At 39.2% G+C, this 27,049-nt stretch overlaps 1 protein-coding gene across 3 annotated transcripts in view; it reads right to left on the minus strand.

Annotated features, from left to right (window-relative positions):
- chd5 (chromodomain helicase DNA binding protein 5) overlaps positions 1-27,049 on the minus strand; it is a 52,500-nt gene that overhangs the window by 9,414 nt on the left and 16,037 nt on the right. For 2 of the 3 annotated variants that reach the window (XR_008393186.1, XM_047149554.2), the window contains exons 3-33: positions 25,785-25,967; positions 24,977-25,095; positions 23,903-24,144; positions 22,667-22,779; positions 22,375-22,501; positions 21,868-22,034; positions 18,957-19,175; positions 18,395-18,601; positions 17,420-17,631; positions 17,147-17,278; positions 16,944-17,052; positions 16,120-16,311; positions 14,825-15,025; positions 14,251-14,388; positions 13,780-13,901; positions 13,183-13,356; positions 11,577-11,718; positions 10,929-11,060; positions 7,391-7,508; positions 7,159-7,283; positions 6,602-6,839; positions 5,531-5,703; positions 4,867-5,041; positions 4,495-4,581; positions 3,469-3,557; positions 2,597-2,730; positions 2,243-2,387; positions 1,715-1,874; positions 704-783; positions 410-605; positions 149-250 (exon numbers count right to left, since the gene is read on the minus strand). Coding sequence is in view for 2 of the 3 variants with exons in the window: in XM_047149554.2 (XP_047005510.1) it covers positions 149-250; positions 410-605; positions 704-783; positions 1,715-1,874; positions 2,243-2,387; positions 2,597-2,730; positions 3,469-3,557; positions 4,495-4,581; positions 4,867-5,041; positions 5,531-5,703; positions 6,602-6,839; positions 7,159-7,283; positions 7,391-7,508; positions 10,929-11,060; positions 11,577-11,718; positions 13,183-13,356; positions 13,780-13,901; positions 14,251-14,388; positions 14,825-15,025; positions 16,120-16,311; positions 16,944-17,052; positions 17,147-17,278; positions 17,420-17,631; positions 18,395-18,601; positions 18,957-19,175; positions 21,868-22,034; positions 22,375-22,501; positions 22,667-22,779; positions 23,903-24,144; positions 24,977-25,095; positions 25,785-25,967 (4,753 nt within the window). In the remaining variant the exon portion in view is untranslated. The remainder of the gene's footprint in view (positions 1-148; positions 251-409; positions 606-703; positions 784-1,714; positions 1,875-2,242; positions 2,388-2,596; positions 2,731-3,468; positions 3,558-4,494; positions 4,582-4,866; positions 5,042-5,530; positions 5,704-6,601; positions 6,840-7,158; positions 7,284-7,390; positions 7,509-10,928; positions 11,061-11,576; positions 11,719-13,182; positions 13,357-13,779; positions 13,902-14,250; positions 14,389-14,824; positions 15,026-16,119; positions 16,312-16,943; positions 17,053-17,146; positions 17,279-17,419; positions 17,632-18,394; positions 18,602-18,956; positions 19,176-21,867; positions 22,035-22,374; positions 22,502-22,666; positions 22,780-23,902; positions 24,145-24,976; positions 25,096-25,784; positions 25,968-27,049) is intronic. The other variant, XM_053674182.1, reaches the window with a different exon arrangement.

Genomic DNA, 27,049 nt, shown 5'->3' on the forward strand with positions numbered 1-27,049 from the left:
AATTATTTAATCCTGTTTTCAACTATCTTTTGATGACTTTCCTTTCAAATTTACCATTTAAATAAAGTTTACTTCAGAAATCTAGCTTAGTAATATAAATCTGATGCTCTTATTTAATATGTTCATTTCAAAATAATATTTTAAGAACCTTTGTAACCTTGTTTTGGTTCTTTGTCCTCCAACTTCACGGCAACAGAAGCATCTTTTTCCGTTTTCTCAGCTGTGTTCTCTATATCTTTACTTTGTTGTCCTATGAATCAACACCATAAATTTACCAACAGATTTTTGGTTAAAAAAATTAAAAATAAACAATAATAATAATAATAATAATAATAATAATAATCATCATCATCATCATCATCATCAGCTTTATTTACACAGGTCATAACATTTTGATTCCTGTTCTCACCTATAGGTGGCGTCTGATTGGCAGACTGCTCGTTCTGCTTAGATATTGGCTGCGTTTGATTGGCCGAGGGCTCCAATTCGGCGGGTGAGTCGTCTTTCTTCTCGCTCTCTTCGTTTGACTTCTGCTCAGCGCCACCTCTTTTCAGTTCTTCACTCTCGCTCGTCTTGTCAGGATAACATTCGGATTCTTTGGATGTCTGAGAAGACAGACAGGATTGCTGGTTGAATTTTTTTTTTAAAAAAAGGAGGAAACACGTAGATGGGAGATTGCAGGGGATTTACGCATTTCACTCACCTCAGATTCGGCCGTTTTCGAGCTCTCATGTTCAGTGCTGTCTTTATCTTCCGGGGGAATGGGACCGCTCTCAGGTTTGTCTGTTAAATAGAAGAGATATTCAGGAAATAAAATATCATTACACATAATGTGTAGTCAGTTTCAGAATTACTGGCACCCTTTTAAAGATGTTTAAGTGATGGCAACACTTGTCAATAACAGTATAATCATGAATAATCATGCACTAATACCTGAATTAATACTTACTTAAATATGAACTAATGAGTTAAGGCATGTACTAATCACGAACTAATGTGAGTCTTATGAATTCATGCATGAATAACGCCCACGTTTGTTAGTTAATGTATTAATTAACATGTACGAGTAAACTAAATCAAACATTAATTAATTTTAATGAATGAATGAATTAATGAATGAATTAATTAATTAAACGTGCATAATTTCATAATTGTTTATATTATTTATTTCACCCGGGCCATCGCCACCTGGAGCACGTACTAGTACTACAGTGGGATTTGAAGAGAAATAGATGGAAAATGATGCAAAACGGGTTGAGATAAAATTATTGGTGTTTATTATTAGTGTCTATTTCTATGTTGGATAAGGAGGATCAATGTAAATTATGAAAGTAATCCAGCGCCATCCAATACATGATGTTTGTGTATGTAGCTGCATATGGCAAATTATATAAACTGTTTGAAATTATGCACGTTTAATTCATATTCTTTCTTATAAAGCATGTTTGATTTAGTTTACTCATACGTGTTAATTAATACATTAACTAACAAACACGTACATAAGGTGGTCGTTATTCACGCATGAATTCATAAGACTCACGTCGTAGTTAAGGTTAGCTCCTCATTAGTTCATGATTAATACACGCCGTAACTCATTAGTTTATATTCAAGTAAGTATTAATTCAGGTATTAGTGAGTGATTATTCATGTATTGCTATTGTAAAGTGTTACCGAAGTAATTTCCATGGTCGATGGTTCTTTGAGTCACACTAACCTGACGGTACCGGGGTGCTGGGCTGAGTCGGAGCAGGACTGGCTGGTACAGGAGTGTTTGGGTCTGAAGAGAGACTCTCTGTGAGCTTTTTCAGCTCCAGACCTGCAGGAATCATATCTGGAGTGCTGTATTTGCCATTCACATGCTCAAACTCCTGCACCTGCACACACACACACACACACGTTAATAGACCAGAATACTGATTGGCATATAATTATAAATAAATGAGCTCCCTGGGATAGGCTCCAGGTTCCCCCGCGACCCTGAAGAAGGAGTAAGCGGTAGAAGATGGATGGATGGATAAATAAATGAGCAAATGCAGCAAGCAAGTCAGATAAATTCCAGAAAGGAAACAAGATGAGATATTATAAAGGCATCTATTTATAAGACATTAAGTTATTACAGAGTATAGCATTGAACTGTTCTAAAATCATACATGTTAAAGGTCCGATCCAAAACAACCGTGTATGCAATATTGGAACCTTTAATCCTACATTATCGTCATACATTTTGTAAATGACCTGTTACCTTTTTCCTCACGAGAGACATGACTCCAATCCGGGTGAGGACGTGTTGTCGGGACAGGCCCTCCCTCGGCACGCCGTCCGCAAACGTCTCCGCTCCGTCTGCTCCAGGCTCGCACAGGTGTCTCATGAACAGCGACACGTACGCTCTGAAATACACAACACAAATAGTTGGGCACAAATTTAAAACAGTCTCATAAAAACAAACAGGCAACTCCAGAATTATTGGCACCCTCACTATATAAACTTGAAAAGCTACATTAGGAACAGTACGGAAATTTACCAACAAAATACTTTTTAACGGCTTTTCATTTTAGTTCTAGGATTTCTTTTCGTGTGTTTGTGTGTGTAATCATACCGGAACTCTTTTTCGCTTTTCCCCTTCAGGTCTCGGACCAGCCAGTGCGAGTTGAAGGCGTCTTGAGGAGGCATACCCCAGCGCATGATGGCGTTCAGGAAGGCCTTTCGCTGACGCGCATTAAAACCAAGTACCTGGGATGGAATTGAGACATGATTACATGCAGAAATACAGAAAATCAATTAAATCACCATGTGCGCAGTAAAAGTACAGTATAAAGTACAGTATAAGACAACATTCTCACTGAATATACAGGATTCCTAACAGAAGCCCATGTTATATGTACAGTAAAATAACAGATGTGACATAGTAGTATTTTACATATTGGTAATAAGTGCGTAAGTGTGGCAATAATATGATAAAGACAATTTTTAGTTTTTACTAAATTATAATATAATATAATAAGTTACTCAATTGTAACGGTAGCAAGTCAGTACATTATTTTATATCTGTAAAATAATGCTCACAAGTTAAGCCATAAAATGCTGTTTTCTGTCTGTTAGTTAGTTAGTTAATATCCTGCAAGTAATAAATGAATAAACTAAGAAAAATTTTAAATAATGGTAACACGTTTAATATGTAAAATTTTACAGTCATTTAAAAAAAAAAAAAAAATTAGGCAAAAATTACTGACATAAAAAAATACTAATATTAAAGCAACAAAATAAAGTCTAATTAAAGTAATTTAGTGCTAAATCATTTCAGCACGAGTATTTTTTATAAAACTCTAAAGGCATCAGACAGAATTGGTGTGATGTTCATTAAAGCAGAAATGTTATGCTATTGTAATTATAAGCACTAAACATTGTTTAGTATTAAATACTTAACTTAAAAACAACTACCAGTGTAAGTAAAATCCTGACCATACACACCTCTATGTTTCCTCCTACTCTAGCCAGCAGTGGAGGCAGAGGTTTGTCCCGGTCGCTCTTCAGCTGCCTGCGAGACTGTCGCCGTCCCCCTGTAAAATAGTCCATTTAGGTCATTTTAAAAGTTTATTTTAGAAAGTGGACCGATGTTGTGTATAATCATAGCAGCATGTTATGGTTGAGTGCAAAAGTTTGTGTAACCTTAAAAACAAAATAAACAAAGAAATGTTATTTATGCCATCAAAATGTCTATATTATTAGGTTTAATAGGTTATTATTATTATTATTAGGGGGCCAAGCATCAAATGTGCGTAGACACCCTATTGTTATTCCACCTTCTTATTATTATTCTTCTTCCTCTTCTTCTGGCTAGGTTGTCTATGGCAGCCCATAAAACAGTCTGGTAAAATGTTGTGAAATTTGGCACACTGATTGAGGAGGGTCTAAGGAACATTCTGACTGAATGTGCCACCATCGTGTCATATTTTTGGAAATATGTTTATGGTCATAACTTTTGAACCGTGTATCCAAACTCTAAAAGCCTGGCATCACTGGATTCCTTGAGTCGGGACGAGTACAACTCACCCTAATGTTGCCTAATTTAGATTGGACAAAAAATTATCACAAGAAAAAAAATTTGAAACAGAATTTTGAAAAAAATTCTGTTTTTTAACCTCTGAAAACAACAAACTGAATTTTTTTTATTTATATCACTTCTTTTTTTCCTTTTAAAAAAAAAAGACTATTCTTTCATGTGACTGTCCCATCATGTGACAGAGACTCTGTGGAGGTCACATGACCTCTGTGTGTGTAACTGTAATTGTTTCTACTGATAATGGCTATTGGGTATTTTAAAATAAAATAAATATTTTAATTCTTCAAATTTAGTATATTTCTATAAAACCAATAAAATTGCTGGAAATCTCTTGCTACGTAGTCATAAGCATTTAGCATCAACAAACCGCTCATGAAATTAGACCTTTTTTTAAAAAAAGATCTGTGTGAGTTTGTGATTTTTAAAAAAAGTACCTTCAGGTCTCTCCTCGAAATCTTCATCCTCATCCTCAGATCCAACTGAGTATTCGGACTGATTGTCTGAAAGATCGTCCTGCCATTCTGAGCCCACACACATACCAACATACCCACCCATACACACACAAACACCCACCCATACACGCACACACACACACACACACACACACACACACACACACACACACATACACTTAAGCATCAGACTGTAGGAGGTCCACCCTGTCTGTCCCTATAGCTTTAATACTATAAATACAGTTTCTGTGCATTTCTCTCTCTATCTCAGTGTGTGTTTGTATGTGCGTGTATGTGCGTGTATGTGCGTGTATGTGTGTGTGTGTGTGTGTGTGAGTGTGTGTGTATATACACCTTGGTCCTCCTGAGACGTGTCGTTGTAGTTGACCTGCTTTCGGATGCGCTTGCCCTTCCCCAGATTGCGTGCCAGATCCTCCTGCTGCTGCTCGTAATGATGCCGCAGGAGTTTCTCCCAGTAGTCAGGATCCACATTCTCCTCCTGTTTAATGATCTCCCTCTGCACCTCCTCCTACAACAGGTCACACACGGAGTTAACAAGAGGCCGGCAATGCAACATACACAGTTTATGTTCTGAACCCAGGGCAGGAAACATATTAACCACATGTCCAGTGATTTAACAAATTTTCCCGTCACAGTTACACTGCACAGCCAAAAGTTTGTGGACACCTTTCCATGACACTCGTACTATGTCCATGGTGAACATCCAATTCCAGCTGTAGGCCCCCTTTGTTGTTATAATACCCTGCACACTTCAGGGAAGGCTTTCCACTACATCATGTGGGGATTACTATTACATAAATAATAATATTTTGCCTGATCATAACTATGTGAGCGTGCCTCCCTAACAATGTAAACAACTTGTCATCCGAGATCTGCTAGAAAAGAAAGTAGGAAGGTCAAAGTGAGTCAGGATTATTACATGCTGTAAAATAACCTGATTTATCTCAGTGAAATGGTTTATTTGGAGCTGAAACAGAACCAGTGACTTGTCCCTCACCTCGCCGTCCTCCTCCCGCACCACATACTGAGCCACCTTGAAGGAGCTGAGGTACTCGTTCATGTTCTGGATCTCAGTGTCCTCAGTGGCATCCTGACTGCGGTCCAGCAGCTTGGAGATGGCGTTGTCATCGTAGTGGATCACACTGCCTTCCTCTCCGTCCTTACTGTCACCTAGTGAAGACAAGACACACTCCACTGTTTAGTGTGAATCATACACACAGGAAACTCTGCAATATGGCAACATTAAGGAGTTTTCTTGATATATTGAGTAGGTTTGAGTTTAAGTGAACGTTTTAGTAGTAATAACAGTAATATTAATATTAGTAGTAAGAGTAGTAGCAGTGTTGGTGGCAGTAGTAGAATTAATAGTAGTAGTAGCAGTAATGATAATAATATTAGTAGTAGAAGTAGTAGTAGTTGTTGTAGTAGAAATAGTAGTAAAAGTAGTAGTAACATTAGTAACAGTAATAATAGCAGTAATATTAGTAGTAGTAGTAGTCTTTGTAGTAGGAATAGTAGTAGTAGTAATAATAGTATTAGTATTATTAATAGTAATGGTACTAAAAGTTAGTAATAGTAAAAGTAATGTAATAGCTGCACTGCATTACTAGTAGTGCATACATTAAGCAGCAACAATGTACAGTACATAGTACTTTCTCTACACTCCATTCACAGTAGGCTCCAAATTTATTGGGACCCTTGGTAAAGAGGATTTTTTAAAAAATGTATTTGTGATTAATTAGCTTAATCCCTTTAGTACATTTTTTCTTTAATAAATGTACTTGTACTTTACATAAAAGGTTGCATTTCTGTCATCTGTTTTGATATGAGATTAAGCTGCTGACCAAAGATATTTTTTGCATTACCTGTTTGCTTTGTTTTTTTTACACATCTTTACCAAGGGTACCAATAATTTTGGAGCTAATTTAACAATGCATTAAACTGCGTTTGCAATTCTGAAAAATGATCCCTGTCTGTGGTCCTGGTCACATTACCTCCAAAACGTTTTGCGCTTAATTCAATAAATATCGTTTACATTGCTAATAATTCAATTTAAAATGAAACATACCGATGGCTTCCACGTCGTCTTTAAAGAGCTCCTCTGTGCCGAACTTCAGGATGTCATCCAGCTCCTGCTTGGACATGGATCCTGTTTTGGAGCCCAGGCCCGGACGCACCACCAGATGTGTGAGCATCATCTTGCGCTTGGCCACCTGGGTAATCCGCTCCTCCACTGACGCCCGTGTCACAAAGCGATAGATCATCACTTTCTTATTCTGTCCAATACGATGTGCTCGGCTGAACGCCTGCATGGAGAGACAAGAGAAAAAAGACGAGTAGAATTAAGAAGATGAGGCTTATTATGGGATATTAATTAGCTTTGTGGTGATAACCGGTTATGAATGTTATTGTTATAATAGTTATAATTGAAATAGTTATAATAGAAACAATAGTTACCATATTTTAGCATGGGTCACTATTTGTGTATTCATTTTATTTCAGCCAAATATGAAAATAAAATTACTCATATTGTAGTTCCTCATCGAAACTGTAAAATCAATCCATTGAAAATTTAACTGTTTATATCATGCCTACTATTGATATATAATAACTGTGTGTTCTCACCTGAATGTCATTATGTGGGTTCCAGTCAGAGTCGTAGATGATGACAGTATCAGCGGTTGCCAGATTGATTCCCAATCCCCCAGCACGAGTCGACAGCAGGAAACAGAACTGCTGCGCTCCCGGAGCTTCACACACACAAACAGCAGATCGATATTAATGTGTTAACGGGCTAACGAGAGTAACATCTCCCCCTGGTGGACACACGGCTCAGCATCGAGTGCTTTCAGCTCACCATTGAAGCGATCAATGGCCTCCTGCCGCAGTCCTCCAGTTATACCACCATCGATACGCTCGTATTTATAGCCTTCGAACTCCAGGAAGTCCTCTAACAGGTCCAGCATCTTCGTCATCTGAAAGAAGATCCACAGGAGGAGATTTACAAATCAACCACAAGATGAGAAACTTAATAGAATACATGGAGAACTATTTATTGACATTTTAGTTACTAACAAGAATTTAATATTGTAGATAATGTTAAAATGTATTAAAATTTTTACCTATGTATGCCATTTTTTTTCATTTTAATAATGAGTTTGGCTCAAAGGATAAATTTGGCACCATCACTGCATTATTACAATAAAAACCAGCAATGTGGTCATTTGTTTTTCAGCCATTTATTATTTTTTTGTTTGTTTTTCATTTTTCCTAAAGCATCTAAGTCTCTTATTTATGCTTTTGTTTGTTTGTTTATTTATTTATACGGTATAGCCAAAATATACACAGATCAGCCATAACATTAAAACCACTGACAGGTGACGTGAAGAACATTGATTATCTCGTTACAGTGGCACCTGTCAAGGGGTGGGATATATTAGGCAGCAAGTAAACAGTCAGTTCTCGAAGTTGATGTGTTGGAAGCAGGAAAACAGGAACAGGAAATCATTTGTGATGGCTAGACGACTGAGGCAGAGCATATCCACAACAGCAGGTATCCAGTGGTTAGTACCTACCACAAGTTGTCCAAGAAAGGACAAATCGTGAACCAGCGCCAGGGTCATGGACACTTACGGCTCACTGATGCATGTGCTGCGCGAAGGCTAGCTCGTTTGGTCCGATCCCACAGACTTTTTCCTGAATTGCTGAAAATATTAATGCTGGTTATGATAGACAGGAGTCAGAACACACTGTACATCACGGCTTGCACAGACCGGTCAGAGTGCCCATGCTGACCCCTGTCCGCTGCCAAAAGTGCCAAAAATTGTTCAGGAACAGTTTGAAGAACATGACAAAGAGTTCAAGGTGTTGACTCAGCCTTCAGATTCCCCAGATCTCAATCCGACAGAGCGTCTGTGGAATGTTCTGGACAAACAAATCCAATCCATGGAGGCCCCACCTCACAACTTACAGGACTTAAAGGATCTGCTGCTAATGTCTTGGTGCCAGATACCACAGCACACCTTCAGAAGTCTTATGGAGCTCATGCCTCAACGGTGAGAGCTGTTTTGGTGGCACAAGGGGGACCTACACAATATTAGGCAGGTGGTTATAATGTTATGGCTGACCGGTATCATAATTCATAAAATTTTATTCTAAATATAAATGCATGTTCTCTTTTATTTTGACTCTAATATGTGTCAGTAGTTTAATGTATAGGTTTTGTTCATAGTTGAATTATAAATATGTCTAATAATAATAATAATAATAATAATAATAATAGACAATAATAAATTATAAACAATTCAGTAATAAAAGTTCCCTATAATGTGTCTTATGTCAATTCTTCTCATAAAGTGCAACATTTAAAAAAAAATTGTACTACAGAGACTAAGTGAATTCATCTTTGTCGCGATATTGACTTAGAGGCGGATGCAAATGCAGAATCTCAGTGAAACATTTAATAAAGTATGAAACAAAACACCACACAAGACTTACATGCAACAAGGCCGAGCGTAACGTGATACATGAGGACAGAACAAACAACGCAAAACAACAGTGCAGTGCTGAACGTGACTATATATACACACCAGTGCTAATGAGCTAAACATGAAGTATGTGAATGAGACGTGACATGGTGCAGTGGATGATGGGAAAGTAGTTTCTAGTCCTTTTCCGATATCACCTGACAGATACCCCCCACCCCCCAACCCCATTAACGCGTGGCTCCTGAAGCATGTAACTAGTTCATGAGGGGTCCGGGAACCCCAGAGCATTTCAGAGTCCCTAAGCGTTTCAGAGTTCCATAGTGTGCCCTCCCTCGCGGGGCTGGATAGAGGACCCTTGACGTGTTCACTGAGGTTCAGATGTGGGTCGGTCTCTTCCGCACCGTAGAGAGATTATGTGATCTCGCCGGCCTGGCTCAAGCGTGGTGTGATGGCGTCTGCGCAGTCTGCAGGGGAAACAAAGCCCAAGGCGGAGCCCGATGGGGGGGCGACATTCACCATGAAGCTAGAGGGGGGAGCGATGCTTTCTGCGAGGCCAGAGGGGGGAGCAAAGTTCTCCGCGAGGCCAGAGGGGGGAGCGATGCTCTCCATGAAGCATTAGGGGGGAGCAATGTCCTCCATGGAGCAGGGAGGCATAACGGCGTCCTGAATGGAGCAGGATGACGGAGCGATTTCCTCAACCCGAGCAGGAAGGCGGAGCGACGTCCTCAACTGAGTAGGAAGGTTGTAGCAATGTCTGAAGAGGAGCCTGGCGTAGTGACGTCCAAGGTAGAGCAGGCAAGCAAAGCAGCGCTCTTGGCCATACCAGGAGGCAGAGCAATGTCCTCAGCTTAACAAGGATGCTGAGTGGTATTCTCAGCTGAACAGGCATCCTCAGTCAAGCAGGGAGGCTGAACGACGTTCTCTGTTGACTCGGCAGGCTGAACGAGCTCCACATTAGGGGAGGGAGTGTGGGAGATGGTTTCCGCCTGACTGGAAGGCTCCTTCTCGATATACGCCCTGATGAATTGCATCATGTCGAGCCATTCCCTATTAGCCTTGATCATGAAGAATCTCCCTTCCTTCTCCCACCGCAGTTTTTCCCTTTTAAAAAGGGCCTCTTGCACGCAGAAAAAAATCTGCTGCATCCATCGATTCGTCTTGTGTTCTGTCACGATATTGACTTAGAGGCAGATGCAAATGCAGAATCTCAGTGAAACATTTAATAAAGTATCAAACAAAACAGCACCCAAGACTTACATGCAACAAGGCGAGCGTAACGTGATACATGAGGACAGAACAAACAACGCAAAACAACAGTGCCGTGCTGATCTAAAAGTAACAAGGTGAAATGAAAATATTATTTGAAAAAATGGTCAAAATGTAAAATGGCCAACAGACTCAATCAATATTATTATGTAATAATTGATGTAAATGTATGTTGGAGGTATTTTAAAATAAACTACGCAATCAATATAAACTCAAAAGGGACATGCTGGACTAAAGGGATACTCTCTTACACAGAACAACTGTTTGTCGGTTTCTTTTGTTCCTCCAGCCTCTTATTAACATGCAGATTTATGCGCAAGATTGGGCGAAGGGACAAGCGGGTGGCGAATTAGAAAGAAAGTCAAATTGGAAGGAAATGAGCCGCAGCTGTTTTAAACGCAGCATCCTCCCATTAGATTAACGCACACACAGCATAATAGTGTAAAAGAAATGTGTCTGGGGAATAAATAATACGGTGAAAATAAATACAGCAGCGACCTTTTGTCATCTAAAGATGAATGCGCTCTGTTCTCATTCCTCACACTGACTGTAATTAATCATCTGCTCAAAAACAAGACACACGGGAGGAAACGTAAACTGTGTGTTTATATTCGTGCTGTTGTTTTCACACTCGGTAATAACCTGGGAGAAAATAAGGACGCGATGTCCGTCGTCTTTGAGCTTCTTGAGCATTTTCTGAAGCAGAGTGAGTTTGCCTGAGGACTTCACCAGCAGGTTCCCATCGTAGGACCCGTTTGGTAACACAGGGGCCTCCTGTAAACAAATTGACCAACAATGCTCATGTTCTAATATGCCAAGCAATAAAAACAGTAACAAAAATATACATAGATGCTAAGCGGTTCATTCTTTGGAATATTACAGTCAACTCCAAAATTATTGGCACCCTTTACTAGAACCCCCCCGCCCCCCCAAAAAAAATGATGCAAGAAATAAACATTACAGAGCAAATGGGGGGGGGGTGAAATTTATAAATAGAAGCATGTTGAAGGTAGAAAGTAATCTAAGTTTCCTCCAAACGGTTCTCGAACTTTGTTAGATTTTACAGGAATTGGCTCGGGGCTGTTTTCTCCACAGGCGCCATAATGAAATACTGATTGCGGGGGTGCCAATACTTAAGAAAAATACAAAAACTAAAAACAATACAAAAATACATATTCCCATACCTTTCGCTCATTTCCATTATGAGTACCAATAATTTTGAAGCAAATGGTTTTCCTTGCTTTTCCCTTAAACACAAACATACACACACACATACATACACTCACTCACCACAGCCGCCACAGGGAACAGGTACGGGTGATTGCAGCATTTCTTCAGGTCCATCATGATGTTGAGAAGTGAAACCTGGTTTCCGCCTCCTTTAGAGTTCAGAGCTTCAAAGTTTCGCGTGAGGATGAACTTGTAGTATTTTCTGTGGGAGCGGTGGTGGGGGCGGGGGATGGGGATGGGGGGATCAAATACAACTCAAGCTCAGCTCCTGAGATCATACATTACAACAACATGCATGCCACACTGTTTAATGTAGTTCGGTTCCAGAGGGACCACAAAGTGTTTTAAAATCAATCGATAAATAAAAAATATTTACTACTCGTGGTAGAATTAGTAGTAATAGCAGTAGTAATAGTAGTAGTAAGAGTAATGGTACTAGCATTAGTAATAGCAGTACTAATAGTAATAGTACTAAAGGGATAGTAGTAGTAGTCATAGTAGTAGCACTAATATTAATAGTAGTAGTAATAGTAATAGTGGTAGGAGTATTACTAGTAGCAATAGCAGTAGTAATAGCAGCAGTACTAATAGTAATACTGCTAAAAGGGATAGTAGTAGTAGCACTGATATTAATAGTACTAGTAATCGTATTAGTAGTAGTAATATTAATAATAGTTATAGTAGTATTAGTATTAGTAGTAGCATGATCAGTACTAATAGTATTAGTAGTAAAAGGGATATTAATAATAGTAGCAGTAGCAGCACTGATATTAACTATGGTAGTAATCACAGAACCAGCAGTAGCAGTAGTAGAACTAGTATTAATAGCATTAGTATTAGTAGTATTAACTGTAATAGTAGTAGAAGCAGCAGTACTAATATTAACAGTATTAAAATGATAGTAGTAGTAGTAGTAGCACTGATATTAATAGTTCTAGTAATAGTATTAGTAGTAATATTAGTAGTATTAGTAGTGGTTGTAATATTAATAGTATTTATAGCAGTAGTAGTAGTAGTAGTAGTAGTAGCAGCAGCAGCAGTAGTAGTAGTAACAGTTGTAGTAATATTAATAGTAGTTATAGCAGTAGTAGTAGTAGCAGCAGTACATAATAGTAATAGTAGTAAAAGGGATAGTAGTGGTAGTAGTAGCACTGATATTAATAGTACTACTATTAATAGTATTAGTAGTAGCAATATTAATAGTAGTTATAGTAATAGCAGTAGTAGTAGTAGTAGTAGTAGTAGCATCAGCAGTACTAATAGTACTTTTAGTAAAAAGGATAGTAGTATTAGTAGCAGCACTGATATTAATAGCAATAGTGACAGTACTAGTAGTAATAGCAATCATGGTAGCAGCATTAATAGTAGTAATCACAGTACCAGTAGTAGTACTAGTAGTAGTATTACTAGTATTAATAGCACTATTATTAGTAGTATTAACTGTAGTAGTAGTAGTAGTAGTAGTAATAGTAATAGTAATAATAGAGCTGCCATTATGGATATATAGAAACATAATAATCAGCACCTTCTGACATGAGCTGAAAATTCACCAGTGCTGTGGTATGAGGTTAATTAATGCAGTAATTAATGTTAGATTGAGGAACGTTCATGTAAAGCACTACTGATTCATTCATTAGTCACAGTGAGACAGGAAGCATGTTCTCACTTCTGCATAGGGCTGAGCTCCACGCGCACAATTAGCTCGGTTTTTGCTGGCATGTTCTTGAAGACATCGGCCTTCAGCCTCCGCAGCATGTGAGGTCCCAACAGGTCATGCAGCTTCTTAATCTGATCTTCTTTAGAAATGTCAGCAAACTCCTCGAGGAATCCCTCCAGATTACTGCACACATCAAACACATACTCCGTTAGCTTCTGGAGATGAAAGTAGATCATATCTGAATCACAAATAAATATATAATAGACCAATGTATCAAATTGCATACGTAGTTCAGAACTTCCAGAATTATTGGCACCCTTCATGTTATTTTGAGCTACAGGGATTTGAGTTTTATCCTATCATATTTTTTTCAAGCATGGAGTACGATTTTTACATTTTCTAAATTTTGTGAAAAACTGTTGGTTTTTTTTCAATTTAGAATTTAAGAATGACGACAATTTGCATAAATGTATTTAGAGCTGTCAACAGTTCTGGAGTTGACAATACAAGGTCAGATATTAGAGAAGCCTAAAATCAGTATCATTGTACTGTGTGATAAAATAAACTGATGATTTGATGGTGTGAATGTTCTCCATGTGCACTTACTTGAAGCGCTCTGGAGTGAGGAAGTTCAGCAGGTGGAATAACTCTTCCAGATTGTTCTGCAGAGGCGTACCGGTCAGGAGCAGCTTGTAGTAAATCTTATAGCCATTCAGAATTCTGAAAAACTGAAGAAGAAAAAAACAAAACGTGTGTCATGAGTATCAATGCTTACAAAGCTACAGTCAGTATTTCTGTTCTATACCACAGTGTTGTTGAATTCTCTGTTTTGATTGGTCAGAATGTTCTATAACAGCAGCTCTGATGATAGTACCAGCTGTAATGCAGAATCATAGGTTTCTATTAACAAGCTCATTCTATTATGTTATCGTTGATCATTTTCCTATAACTATATTTTATTCTTAACTTACCACATATATGTTTACATTACTAAGGTATTAACATTGTATTTACACAATAAATTCAGATTAAGATGGAGGAAATATGGGTGTTGTGATGTCTAAAAACAACCTATACCTTAGACTGGTTATTCTTCAGTCTATGGGCTTCATCCACGACCAAACATGCCCAAGTGATGGAGCCCAGAATAGCCTGATCAATGGTGATCAATTCATACGAGGTCAACAGCACGTGGAACTTCACAGGTGTGTCTTTCTGCGTTGATGAAAGAAACAAAATCCATATGACTAGATGCAATTATTCATCTATATATATATATATATATATATATATATATATATATATAGAGAGAGAGAGAGAGAGAGAGAGAGAGAGAGAGAGAGAGAGTTTAACTATGGTTTGCAGCTCCCTTGGAATCTTACTAGGGGAAAAATGCACCTCTATTTTACAATTATCACAAGAGCTACAACAGAAAATAATTAAAAACAGAAGAATCATAGACACAAAGACCAAAGAGTGGAAGAAGAAAATCCACAGGGCAGCGTAACATACTCGGAGGAAAGCGCTGTCCGCCCTCTTCTGCAGATAAGTCCACAACTGAACACAGAAGTGTCGCTGTGGTTGACTGACGGAACATCGGTAATACCAAGGGTTCGCAAACTTTTGCACTCAATTCTCTTGTATTTTCTACCTTCATGCGGAAAACTTTGCGGCCTGATTTGACAGCGCTGTCCTCGAACGTGAACTCGTTCTCCCGTATCACTGCCCGGCTGTCTTTATCGCCCGTGTATGTCACCACGTAAAATTCCGGAGCCCACATCTCAAATTCTCGCTCCCAGTTAATGATGGTGGACAATGGAGCGCTGACCAGGAACGGGCCTTTAGAGTGACCCTGAATAGATAGAGAGAGAGACAGAGACAGAGAGAGAACCATCATCGTGCAATATTAAAAATCTACCTGTAAAAGGTATACACAGTCATTAAAAAAAAAAAACTACATACAAAAAAACTGGTAACTGTAATCCATTACACTGACACAATGTTCTATGAAATGCTTTTGTTAGGGTGACCGTACGTCCTCTTTTTCCCGGATACGTCCTCTTTTCCGGACCTTAAAAAAGCGTCCGGCCGGGATTTCTAAATTTGAGAAAATGTCCGTCATTCAGCTTTAGTTTCATTATGATGTGCTTATGGTCTAATACTGCATCTTGTGTGCGTATATTTGCATTGCTTTAACCACTCTCTGTAATTCCCACCTTCTCGCACACCGATTGGTCGATTATAAAAGGCTTGCCGTAACTATTGGCCAAATTCCTGCCTCTCAACCGTTAGCCTGAAGCGTTAGGTGAAGCGCTGTTGTGTACAGTGTGAGACAGTTGCTTGACAATAGCAGCAAATTCCAGCTGTCCTGAGTCGAAACAATGCCCATGGCCATATAAGGTCATTTTTAATTTCATGCTATCGCATTGCTTTGTGTTACACGGTCATTCAAATGTGTAAATGATGGCAGAAGGTACACTCGTGGCATCTGATATTTTATTTTATTCCATGGACATTCAAAAGAATGAAGGAGAAAATGTCAATCGTGGGCAGAGTGAAACCAATTTTATTAATATATATTTATGTGATGCTAATAGTGTGTCTTTTTCAGTGTGTTAAAGTCTGCATCCCCTCATCCCCACCTACTACTGTCAGAGACGCTGTTATAGAAAATGAATCAACACCTTCTGACTAATCGGAATTGAGAATTCAACAACCCTGTGGTGTAACGTTTAAACGTCATACCGCTAGTTCTTAAACTGTAAACAACAGCTGTTTGTCGTAGTTGTACGACATTTTTCAATCTAATTTTCAATCAATTTAAAGCCTGCGTTTTCAGGCTTTTTGACTCTGTGGTCTCATTCTCAGTTCAAGTGCACTTATTTTAAAGTTATAATAAAGAAGTCAGCGGAAGTCCGTTAACTCAGAGGAGTAACCATCTCTCACCTCTTTATAGAGCGAGTACAGGAACACTATTGTCTGCACCGTCTTGCCCAGTCCCATCTCATCAGCCAGGATGGTATCGGTTCCCTGTGCCCAGGAGAAACGCAACCAGTTCAGACCCTCCAGCTGGTACGGGTGCAGAGTTCCTCCTGTAGCATCGATGTACCACGGCTGCTGCTCAAATTTAACTGTGGGCTATGGACAAAAGAAAGGTCTAGAATTAATCCTTGCAGTGCGTTCACTATTCTAAGATTTAAAACTGGATTTAAAATTAATATTACTCTACAAGATTTATTTAGAAATTCCCAAAGGCTCAACAGCAGGGTGTGTAATGCAACCCATCATGAAGCGGATTCACTGTTACCCCTCAGAAGCTGATTATTTTCCCAAAGTCTATTATTCCCTCTTATATCACAGCAATTTGCCAATGATTACTTATTTATTGCTTTGTAGTTATTAAAAAAACAATCCTTTTTAACCATTTATAGTTGCATTTAACGCTGTGGAATGTCACATAGGTTATAAACAGTCGTTCCCTCAACAGCCTCTCTTTTTTTCTCTTTTTAACAGGACAAAAAAATGTCACAGGAATGGAGATCCCATTGTTTTTAATGAACCTGAATATACTCGGTATAATCCGTGTACAAATTCGAATTCGTTTCATTCGGAAAAACGTGTCAAAGCACATAATGTTTTGGGTTGAAAACATTATTTTTAGCACTGTTCCAAAACAAAATAGGTCATTATAACTGGAACATTACATCGAGGATTAATTTAGGGCTGACTTCACAGTTTTAATGGTGAATTCAAGAAATGAACGTGCTCACGTCCACAACCGGAGTTTCAGGAGGAGCGTCTCTCCTCTTCACTTCCTCTTTCAGGCTCTTTCCTTTTCTCACCACTAGGGGACGATGGTCTTCACCTAGCATTTGCTCCCTTAAACAAACAGTCACAAGATTATGAAGAGGTTTAATTTGACTATTTATTATGTATGCTATATATATTACTTCCTCAATGTCAGTGGCTTTACCGGTGGTCCCAGTAGGCCTGTTTAAAACTCTCATATTCGGGGATGTCGAAGTCGTCGATCTCCCAGGTGCACTGGTCGTACGGTAAATCTCTCCATTTGATCAGGTAGTGAACGTCTCCGTCTTTGTCAAAACTGCATGATGCATGCAGACAACATAAATACTGTATATTAGACGTAGCACACAACATTTATTCAAGAAAACACATACGGCATAGTGATGGTCTTGATGTAAAACAAGATAAAAACAGACCACAGGTGTTAGGGTTCTCTAACCTGTGATTGAGAATCCGGTGGATGATTAGCCATTCGGGTTTGATCCCATAGCGATAGAAACGCTCCTCCATAGCGGCATACTGTGGGTCTTTGCTCTTCCTCTTCTCGTTGTTAAGCTCCTCTTCACCCGAGCCGTAGTCGAAGGGTGGCGGCTCGTCCATGTCGTTCTTCCGCTGGTAATTCCTGTACATGACCGTGTGATAGAGCTCCAACTACAGAGAAGGACAAAACAAGAGAGTAAAAGGATGGGACGTTACATCATTGCAGTACTTAAGGCTGAGGTTTTTTTTTTTTAACTAAACAATACCATCTAGAGCAATTAGAATAATAATGTATATTACAGCACAATTATAAATGTATATTACAGCACTGTTTAGCAAAATGAAATAAATTTATTTTATTACAAAACCAAACGAAAACTTATTTGTATAAATGTATGGGGGACAGCACCAAAATGTAATAATAAATAATAAACACTCTGTAGTTTTTTTTTTGTTTTTTTTTACATTTTTTTGGCTGTTATTTAATTAATAACACAGCAAAAATTTATCAAATGTATTTTGGTGATTTGGGGAGCTCATATTGTGCCACAGAATGAATTTGTTCACAAAATTTGTCCAAAAAACAAAACAAAAAACAAAACAAACCCTAATACTTTGACTCAGAATATTCATTTTCTGGTCATCAAAACCTTTCTGGGGACAAAAATGTATGGACTTTCATCCACAAAATGAAAAAAAAAAAAAATTATACAAGAAATAAATTCAAAATTGCATTGACATAATTGACATTTGTTATGTAATTAATGTAAGTTACCTTTAAATTTTTTATTTAAAAAAAAGCAGCATACCGTTATATATTTTGCTGTGAAAATGACTAGTACGGGACGGTGTGCTGAACAAAAGGCCACAATTAAATGAGCTTAGACAAACGCACTCAAAGGGCGATAAAATATGAATAAAATATTTTCATCACCTGTAGCTCGCTGACCCAGGAACAGTGCCAGTAGGACAGCCCCGCCCACTTCACGAACAGCAGCCTCTCGGGACGACCCTTTAGTGGAGGTTTGACCGGTATGTCCTCCTTTTTACCATCCTGAGTGGAGAGAGGCTCGGGGGGTAAAGGCGGATCCCCCCACATCCAGTGCAGAATCTTCTGGACTTTCCCTTTAAGAGGGGGGCACTGGGGAAAGAATATGCCATATTTTTATACGTTTACTCTAAGAACAAATTTGTTTGCACTTATTCGAAAAAATATTGTTTGGGGATGGGTATTTCAGTCATCATCACTAACTAAATGAATAGTTTGCGTGCAACTACATTTGAGTGCAAATGTTTTCACCCCAATGTGTGTGGTTTCTTTTTTTATATTTGCATATTATCACAAAAATTCTTTAAGAAAAAAAAATTATTAATATCTTAACTTAAACAATTTCCTCATTAGTGTAAGTGTGCAAAGGGTATGCAAACTTCTGCACTCAAACATACTATAAAAGATTATAAAATTCAAAGCAGTATACAGGTGTGAATTTTCCCACCATGCACCGCGGGCACAGCCACTCTCCGTTGGGGATCTCGGGCAGAGGCGGGTTCAGGCAGTGAATGTGGTAGGAGGAAGGACACGTGTCACAGCATAGCAGCTCTCCGCCGTCTTTACACACTCGACAGAACTCCATGTGGTCGTCCTCTTCCTCTCCTGCAGGGTCCTCTTCCTCCTCGTCATCATCCTTTGCTTCCCACTGAATTCCCTCCTTCTCCTGAGGACATAAGATTATCAAAATGTAGCTCAAACTAAGACTTACACATAAATATGACAATCTATAACCCTAATATAGAAAATGTAATGATATAATCATTCTAATAATTTATCATTTCTATAGTAAAAGCTGATCTTTGACATGAAGTTTTGTCAGAAGACATTTATTTATCCTTTTGGGAAGTTTGCAGTGTCAGTGTCTCGAGTAATTCATTGTAAAATGACAAGCAGAATCTTTTAAATTCAAGAGAGAGAAAAAAAGAGATGGGTGAGGGAACGAGAGTTGATGATGGATACTTTAGAATTATAGCTGCTATGCGTTTTCACAGCATAATCAATTTCATCGGTTGAATAAATGGTCTGTTACAATTCCAGCCCCACTTTATATTCACACATGCTGCAATGGACATGTACCCCTCACTGCAGAACAAAAAGGCCATAAGGTTGAGTCAGACCAGATCCAGCTCGTCCTACCTGGGTGGAGCTAGGCAGAGTCGAGACAAAAGTAAAGGGGGTTGAGTTGGACCAGATACATTGCCTCTTAATTGGGTGGAGCTAGGCAAAGTTGAGTAAAAAGTCCAGGGGGTGGAGTCAAACCAGATACAGCTCCTCTTACCTGGGTAGAGCTAGGCAGAATCGAGACAAAAGCCCAAGGGGTTGAGTTGGACTAGATCCAGTGCCTCTTAACTGGATGGAACTAGGCAGAGACAAGACAAAAGTCCAGGGGGTTGATTTGGACCAGATCCAGTGCCTCTTAACTGGGTGGAGCTAGGCAAAGTCGAGCCAAAAGTCCAGGGGGTTGAGTCAGACCAGATCCAGCTCCTGGGTGGACCTGGGTGGAGCTTGGCAGTGTCCAGCCAAGAGTTCAGGGGGTTGAGTCGGACCAGATCCAGCTCTTCCTACCTGGGTGGAGCTAGGCAGAGTTGAGCCAAAAATCTAGGGGGTTGAGTCGGACCAGATCCAAGCTCCTCCTACCCTGGTGGAGCTAGGCAGTATTGAGCCAAAAGTTCAGGGGTTGAGTCGGACCAGATCCAGCTCTTCCTACCTGGGTGGAGCTAGGCAGAGTTAAGCCAAAAGTTCAGGGGGTTGAGTGTGTTTCACGCTATGTAGTGTTGTGTGGGTTAACAACAACATCGTTGTGTAGTAATAACATTTTTGTCAAGTGTTTGACTCGGTTTCTGCCGCAGGCCGATACCTAAACGATTTTTAGGTAGACCAACAGGCTACAGTGACAGGAAGAAGTAAGTCGTCCTGATTTATTTCCAGTTGCCCTGGCATCCATGCAGCTACTGGGGCTTCAAGTCCTTCTTATTCCCATCACTGCTGCTGGTGCAGTTATCTAAAACTAATTATATGCCGTGCTACAGAGAAAGTCTTTTATGTTTCTATTCCATTTGCCCCTCGGGGTAAAATACAGTTCAATTAGATTCAATTCAAAGTACAAAAAGCAATGGAAGTCGTGTCGACAAGCTTCCGTTTGAGCTAATACTCACTTTAAAAGAGATTCATAACGTAATAAACGTGAAGTGAAATAAATAGCATGTCAGAATTTCAGACAACCAGAGCTACAATGCAATAACAGTAGGGATTTCCTCAGATATTGTGGAACAAAAGTGGATATTTTACCAAAGAAGGTAGTAATATACAACACATAAGGAATAAAACATGACAGGGCATGCTGTTATACGGAAATGATCAGATTGTGACCAAGTGTTTTAGTAATTTGCTAAATATTTATTTATTAAATGGCAACGCTTACCATTTATCTGTTTATAGTTACAGCTAATGTTGAAACATCCACTGTCTTGAAGACAAAAAAATGAAGCTTGTTACTGAGAAATTGGAAAGTCCTCCATTGCGAAGGCTTTCCTGTGTTGGAAAACTTGACAAATTCCGCTGACACTGGAGACTCCTTCCAAAAATGGTAGAAAACGTCAGCATGTCAACAATCACACACGGGTTTTCATGTGTACATGTGGAACATCCACCATACCTATGCATTAGTTGTTACTATATTAATGATAACAAATTTGAAAATAGAAATACTGCCCAAGCTGCTGTTTATTTATAGGGAGAGAGCTGCTGATTCATAGCAACAGAACATGGAGCAACCATTGGCCAACCAAAGTAGGCGGGGCCAAGCATTGCAAATATGTTAATCCATCCATCCATTTCTATACCACTTATCCTTCAGCGTCGCGGGGAACCTGGAGCCTATCCCAGGGAGCATTGGGCACAAGGTGGGGGACACCCTGGACGGGGTGCCAATCCATCGTAGGGCACAATCACACACCCACTCATACAATACGGACACTTTGGACATGCCAATCAGCCTACCATGCAGATCTTTGGACTGGGGGAGGAAACCGGAGTACCCATAGGAAACCCCCGCAGCACGGGGAGAACAAGCAAACTCCGCACACACAGGGCAGCAGGGTGAATCGAACCCTCAGCCCCAAATTAGTGACTATCGACAGAAGTTTGCAGAACTTCTGAAGAACAGAAGTTCTGTAAAACGTCTCAATGTGTTACTAAACAGTATGTAAAAGATACTCATTTTTTATACACATTTTGCACATTAGGTTTTAAAGTACACAGTAATTCATAGGAAAAAGTTGTGTCCAGGTTTATAGAGCAGTATGTGATGCTACAGTTGAATAATTTTTTTTTTTCTGAAGGTGAAATTGACTCACACAGTGAGGGCAGCTCCATCTACCCTCGGGGGCCTTCTCCAGCTCAGGCTCGAGACACACAAGGTGATAGGCTCGGGGGCAGGTGTCACACAGAATGATCTCACCGCCCTGCTGACACACCTCACAATAGTCCTGATGGTCCGTCTCGTAGCCGTCTCCGTCTTCTCCTTCACTCAGGGGGAGGGGGGAGGGGAGAGGGAACCAAGAGCACAGACATCCAATCAAGAAAACAAAAAAAAGCACAAGAGAGAAAAGGAAAGCTGGAAGAGAAATAATACTGACTCAAAGTGTAACAAAGGGAAAGTCCAGTTACAAAGAATGAAATGTGATCTTTAACAAATAAGTGGATTTTAAGTAATTCATGTTTCACATACTTGAGTTTATCACCTATGTCTTCTCTCTATTTCGTCAACTGATCTTTCTTTGATGTTAGGCTTTTCGCACACGCCTTCGGAGTCTCAGAGTATTAAAAAAAAAAGAGGAAAATGTAGAAAATGGTCTCTTTACTTTTCCTCTTTTTGCGTCCTCGTCTCGTTTTCTTCTTGGGCACCCCCGAGGCGTCGGAGCGAACGGAGGCACTGTGGATGCTGATGTCATCGAAGTCGGAGAAGTCGTCTAAGAAATCGTCTTCGCTCTGTCGGGGAAAAGAAGGAGACATCGTACGGACCCTTATGTGAGCATATAAAGTACATTTTAAGTATCTATGCAGTTAAATAAAAAATTAAAAACTACCATGAAATTGAGCGGGAATTGCACACACGACACAAGTTCTGGCTCTACAACACAAGGCCACACTTACAGAGGAGGCTTTTTTCCTCTTGCTGCTCTGGCCTGCTTTCAATTTGGGCTTCTTGGCTTTTGCTTTCTTTTTCGTGTCCTTCGGCTGCTTGCTCTTCTTCCTTGCGCTCGGCCCTGTGACGATCAAAAAAGGCATTTAATATAATCGCTTCAATAATGCACAGACATATTATACAGCAGTGTTAAAGGTCTGGATACACTCTGAAGAACTCTTATTAATATTAAAAACTGAATTATACATGAGGAGCTGTAAATAAACTCTAAGGTGTTAAATAAACTCTTTTTCCTCTGCGATTTTAATGTGTAAATTAAATGGCTGTCGAGCGCTGTTATGTGTGTTTTAATCAACTAATCAAAACTCATTTGTTTTTGTCCAAGATCAATCCATCGGTTATGAATAAACATACATAAAATGCAAATTTGGCTATAGATATACGAGACGGTATAGTTTAACATTTTGAAGTTTATTAAAGTAAATAATAAATATGAAAATAACTTTTACAATTATTGAAACCACTAGAAAAGACAGCTCCGTCAATAAGCTGTCCCAGATTTAAAGACGTTAAGTAAGGAATAACACACTTGTGGGCATGCTGTAATAAGAAAACAATACATAATGTAACGCGTCTTAAATGTGATTGTTTACTTCAAAACTGCATTGACAATCTTCTAACACTAGCATCTCTAGCTGTTTATAGTTACTTTCAATGTTGTGGTGCAGACTCGAGCTAGTTCCTGTGATCGCACGTCACATTATAGCAGCTATAAACAGTCATTCCATCACCAGCCTCACTTATTAATCTTATTAAAGTTAATAAGAAACAAAAAATGTGATGTTATTGACAACCAGACACCCAGAATTTTTTGGACTGCTTCCAAAAAAAAGCTACACGTTTATTTCAATCCATTTACGTCCCAGTGTACGTTGTTATCCCGGACACAAGAACATATTACAACAAGTGCATTAATATACAGCTGAGGTCATAAGTTTACATACGCCTTGCAGAATCTGTAAAAGGTTCATAATTGTAATAAATAAATAAATACTGAGGATCATAAAAACTGCATTTTGTTGTTTATTTAATTCTGCCATGAATCAGCTATTACACATAACAGATGTTTACATATAGTCCAGAAGACACAATAAAGAATGAATTTACACAAATGAACCGGTTCAAAAGTTTACACACGCTCCATTCTTAATACTTAATATTAATAAGAAGACAAGCATCCTCACCCTTGCCCTCTTTGGTTTTGGCTTTTTTGACCTGCCCCATTGGAGAGAGCTGCTGGACGCTGCTGATGGAGATCGAAGGCGTGATGTTGACCGTTTCCACGGCGGCAGCCACTGCAGCGGCTACAGCCGTCGCCGAACTACCTTTAAACGGGTTGTTGGCGCTGAATTCGCGCCATTTAGCGCCTAACACCGTCATCATCTTGGACATCGGGATCTTGGGGTTTTTCTTGGCGATGAGAGGCCTAAATATCAGGTAAAAATAGGATAGTGAAAAAAAGATAGCTATTTAATCGTGAGCATGGCTTTATTTGTCAAAAACGTATCCATAAAATGCAACATATAATTTAACATTAACGTAAATTAACTAGTATATATATATATATATATATATATATATACACACACACACACACACACACACACACACATATATATATATATATATATATATATATATATATATATATATATATATATATATATATATATATATATGGATATAAATAAAAAATGGCCTCTCTGAAACCTTTCACATGCATACTTAATGAATATGTGGTAAATTTTCCAGATGCTTGATAGAATCTTTATGATTACTATAAATACAGTTTAACCTCAACACTAAGATCTTTGCATATGATCCAGGAATCAAAATTTTCCCAAAGATGGTGTATTTAAGCACTGTTGTGTACTCACGGTTTTAAATAAACTGTATGACAGTAACTGGAGCTCAAATAAGTTACACAGTTAGCAGTCAGTGCTAAGACTAATTCCAATGTAATTCTGCTTACATGGAGGTTTTTTTTTTACATCATTTATTAACACGTTTGAGGTAAATGTTAACATGCCTGATATTTCGGTGTCATTTTTTTTAAACGTGATTGCACCTATACAATGTATGCATAAAAGGCCCGTGCTAGCTATTTTCCTGTTGCCAAGCAACAGTATTCTCACTATTTTAACCAGCTGAATGGTAAATGGACTGTGTATCTACTGTAAGTCCCTAAGAAACCCGATATAAATTCTAGCATTTGAGCATTTGTGAAGTTGAAACGATGCTTTATCTTAAAGGAGAACCTGAGGAACTGGCTGAAGGCCTTGTAGTTGGTTATGGTTTTGTAATCGTCCTCGGAGAAGGCGTACTGGACGTCCTCGAGACCCCACTCCTCCATTAGCTGACTCGAAGATTTGGGTTCCTGGAGGACACAAAAAGAAAGGAAAGAAAGGACCTCAGGAACTGTTCCCCAACAATTGGGAACGTGTCATTTCACGTCACATCCGTCAATCCGTTTATAGCTTCGCATTTTATGAAGATAAGGAGGTGACATGACAGGAAATGGTGCAAGTGCTCAATGTATTTGGTTTAAACTGGTTGAATATTTATCCGACTGACTTGTTATGCCACGTTTAGCCTTCTGAAATGTATTCCACGCTGCTGTTAAATTCGTAATTATGATTGGTTCGAAGGTGTCGATTAATTTTCTCTAAAAGCAGTGTGAACGATAGTTCTGACTGTAATTTTAATCTCTGGTTTATAATAAAGCACGCGTTCTATTTCTATAGTAACAGCTAACTCACCGGGACTCCTACAGCGGACACTGCATGTAATTTAGGCCAGAAATAAACAGATTTGTTTACTAAAAAAGCGTTGGTAAACAAAGAATAGTGTAAGATTTTTGATATGATAAAGCCTTCTTTAATATTGAACATTTCCGGAAGGAGACTCCAATATTTCACAACTAAGGAACACAACATGCCGATAAATAATATTTGAATAATATGTCATTATTTATGCCAGCACGGTATAATATTAATAACTATTTGACACTATTTGACACTACTTCCGCAATATATATCATCACACCTTTGAGAAAATTGATCCAACCTTCATATTTCCGTCATCGTCGTCGTCGTCGTCATCGTCGTCCTTCTTCCTCCATTTGCCCTTCTTCTCCTTCTTTTCTCTGGGCTTCTTCTTTTTCTTCTTCAGCATGCCGTAGCTGCTGCTCTCACTCCCAGAGCGCTGGTCCTCCCTGTCCGATACAGCCTCGTGCTCGCTGGAGCAACCCTGAGAATCAAAGCACACTTTAAAGTGACGCTATTTTGACTCGGTTATACATTTCGGATCGAAATGATCTGTTTCGGATGAGGAGAACGGCCAGACCGGTTCAAGCTGACAACGAAGGACCACTCTTTACTGCTCATTTACCATGATGAGCAGAAAAGCATCTCAGGACAAGCAACGTGTTCGAAAAATGAGGTGGACAGGTTACAACAGCAAAGGACGCGTCGGGTTGAATCGGCCACGGCAGGCACGGACTCGCTGAAACTGGGCGGAGGAAGATTGGGAAAACAAACATCGCTTGGCGTTCTGTGATGCTTTTCTGCAGAGTGGTTACTTGAGTTGCTGTAGCCTTTCTGTTAGCTCGAACCAGCAAAAAGTATTGAACGTGACTTTTCAATTTACAACGGGAAAGAAGAAAAACACTCTGAAACTGAAAACAGTGAACTCGGTGGCAAAAATTTCACCTGGTCTTCAAATATACATCACTGTTTGTTAATAATTTCCTAAGCTTCCTTTGCACTAATCATGATTTATGATTACGCGCTGCAGTTTTCATTTACGCTTTTTACGCATTTACGTTTTCAGACTTTTCGCTTACGCTTTTCGTCTTCGCTGTTCTGGCCTCTTGTGTGGGCGGGGCTTAACAGAGATTTACTCTCATTGGCTAGTGAGATATGGATTGACAGCTTGAGGAGGATGATGACGATGATGACGACGACGATGCTCTGTGCCGCTATCTCGAAAAAATAGTCGTACGAGACTACCCAAAATATTAATTACGAACTAATATACTAAGTAAGTAAACAAATCATTTCCACTACAAAGTGCAAACACTAGAACTATACACAGAACCACATCCAGAACGCGCTCCAAATCTAACACCACTGAACTTCCTGGTTAGGGTGCCAAATCTCACTAGCCAATGAGAGTAAATCACTGTTAACTGAAGAGATTGATCTATTGATCTGTATCTGCACACTTTTATGCACTGCACTGCTGCCACACAGATTAGAAAACTGCATGAACCTGTGTTCTGGATAAAATGGTCACTGAGTTGCCATGTTGGTATAAATCATGTTTCGTGT

This window comes from Ictalurus punctatus, chromosome 21, assembly GCF_001660625.3.
Source record: "Ictalurus punctatus breed USDA103 chromosome 21, Coco_2.0, whole genome shotgun sequence".
NCBI lineage: Eukaryota > Metazoa > Chordata > Actinopteri > Siluriformes > Ictaluridae > Ictalurus > Ictalurus punctatus.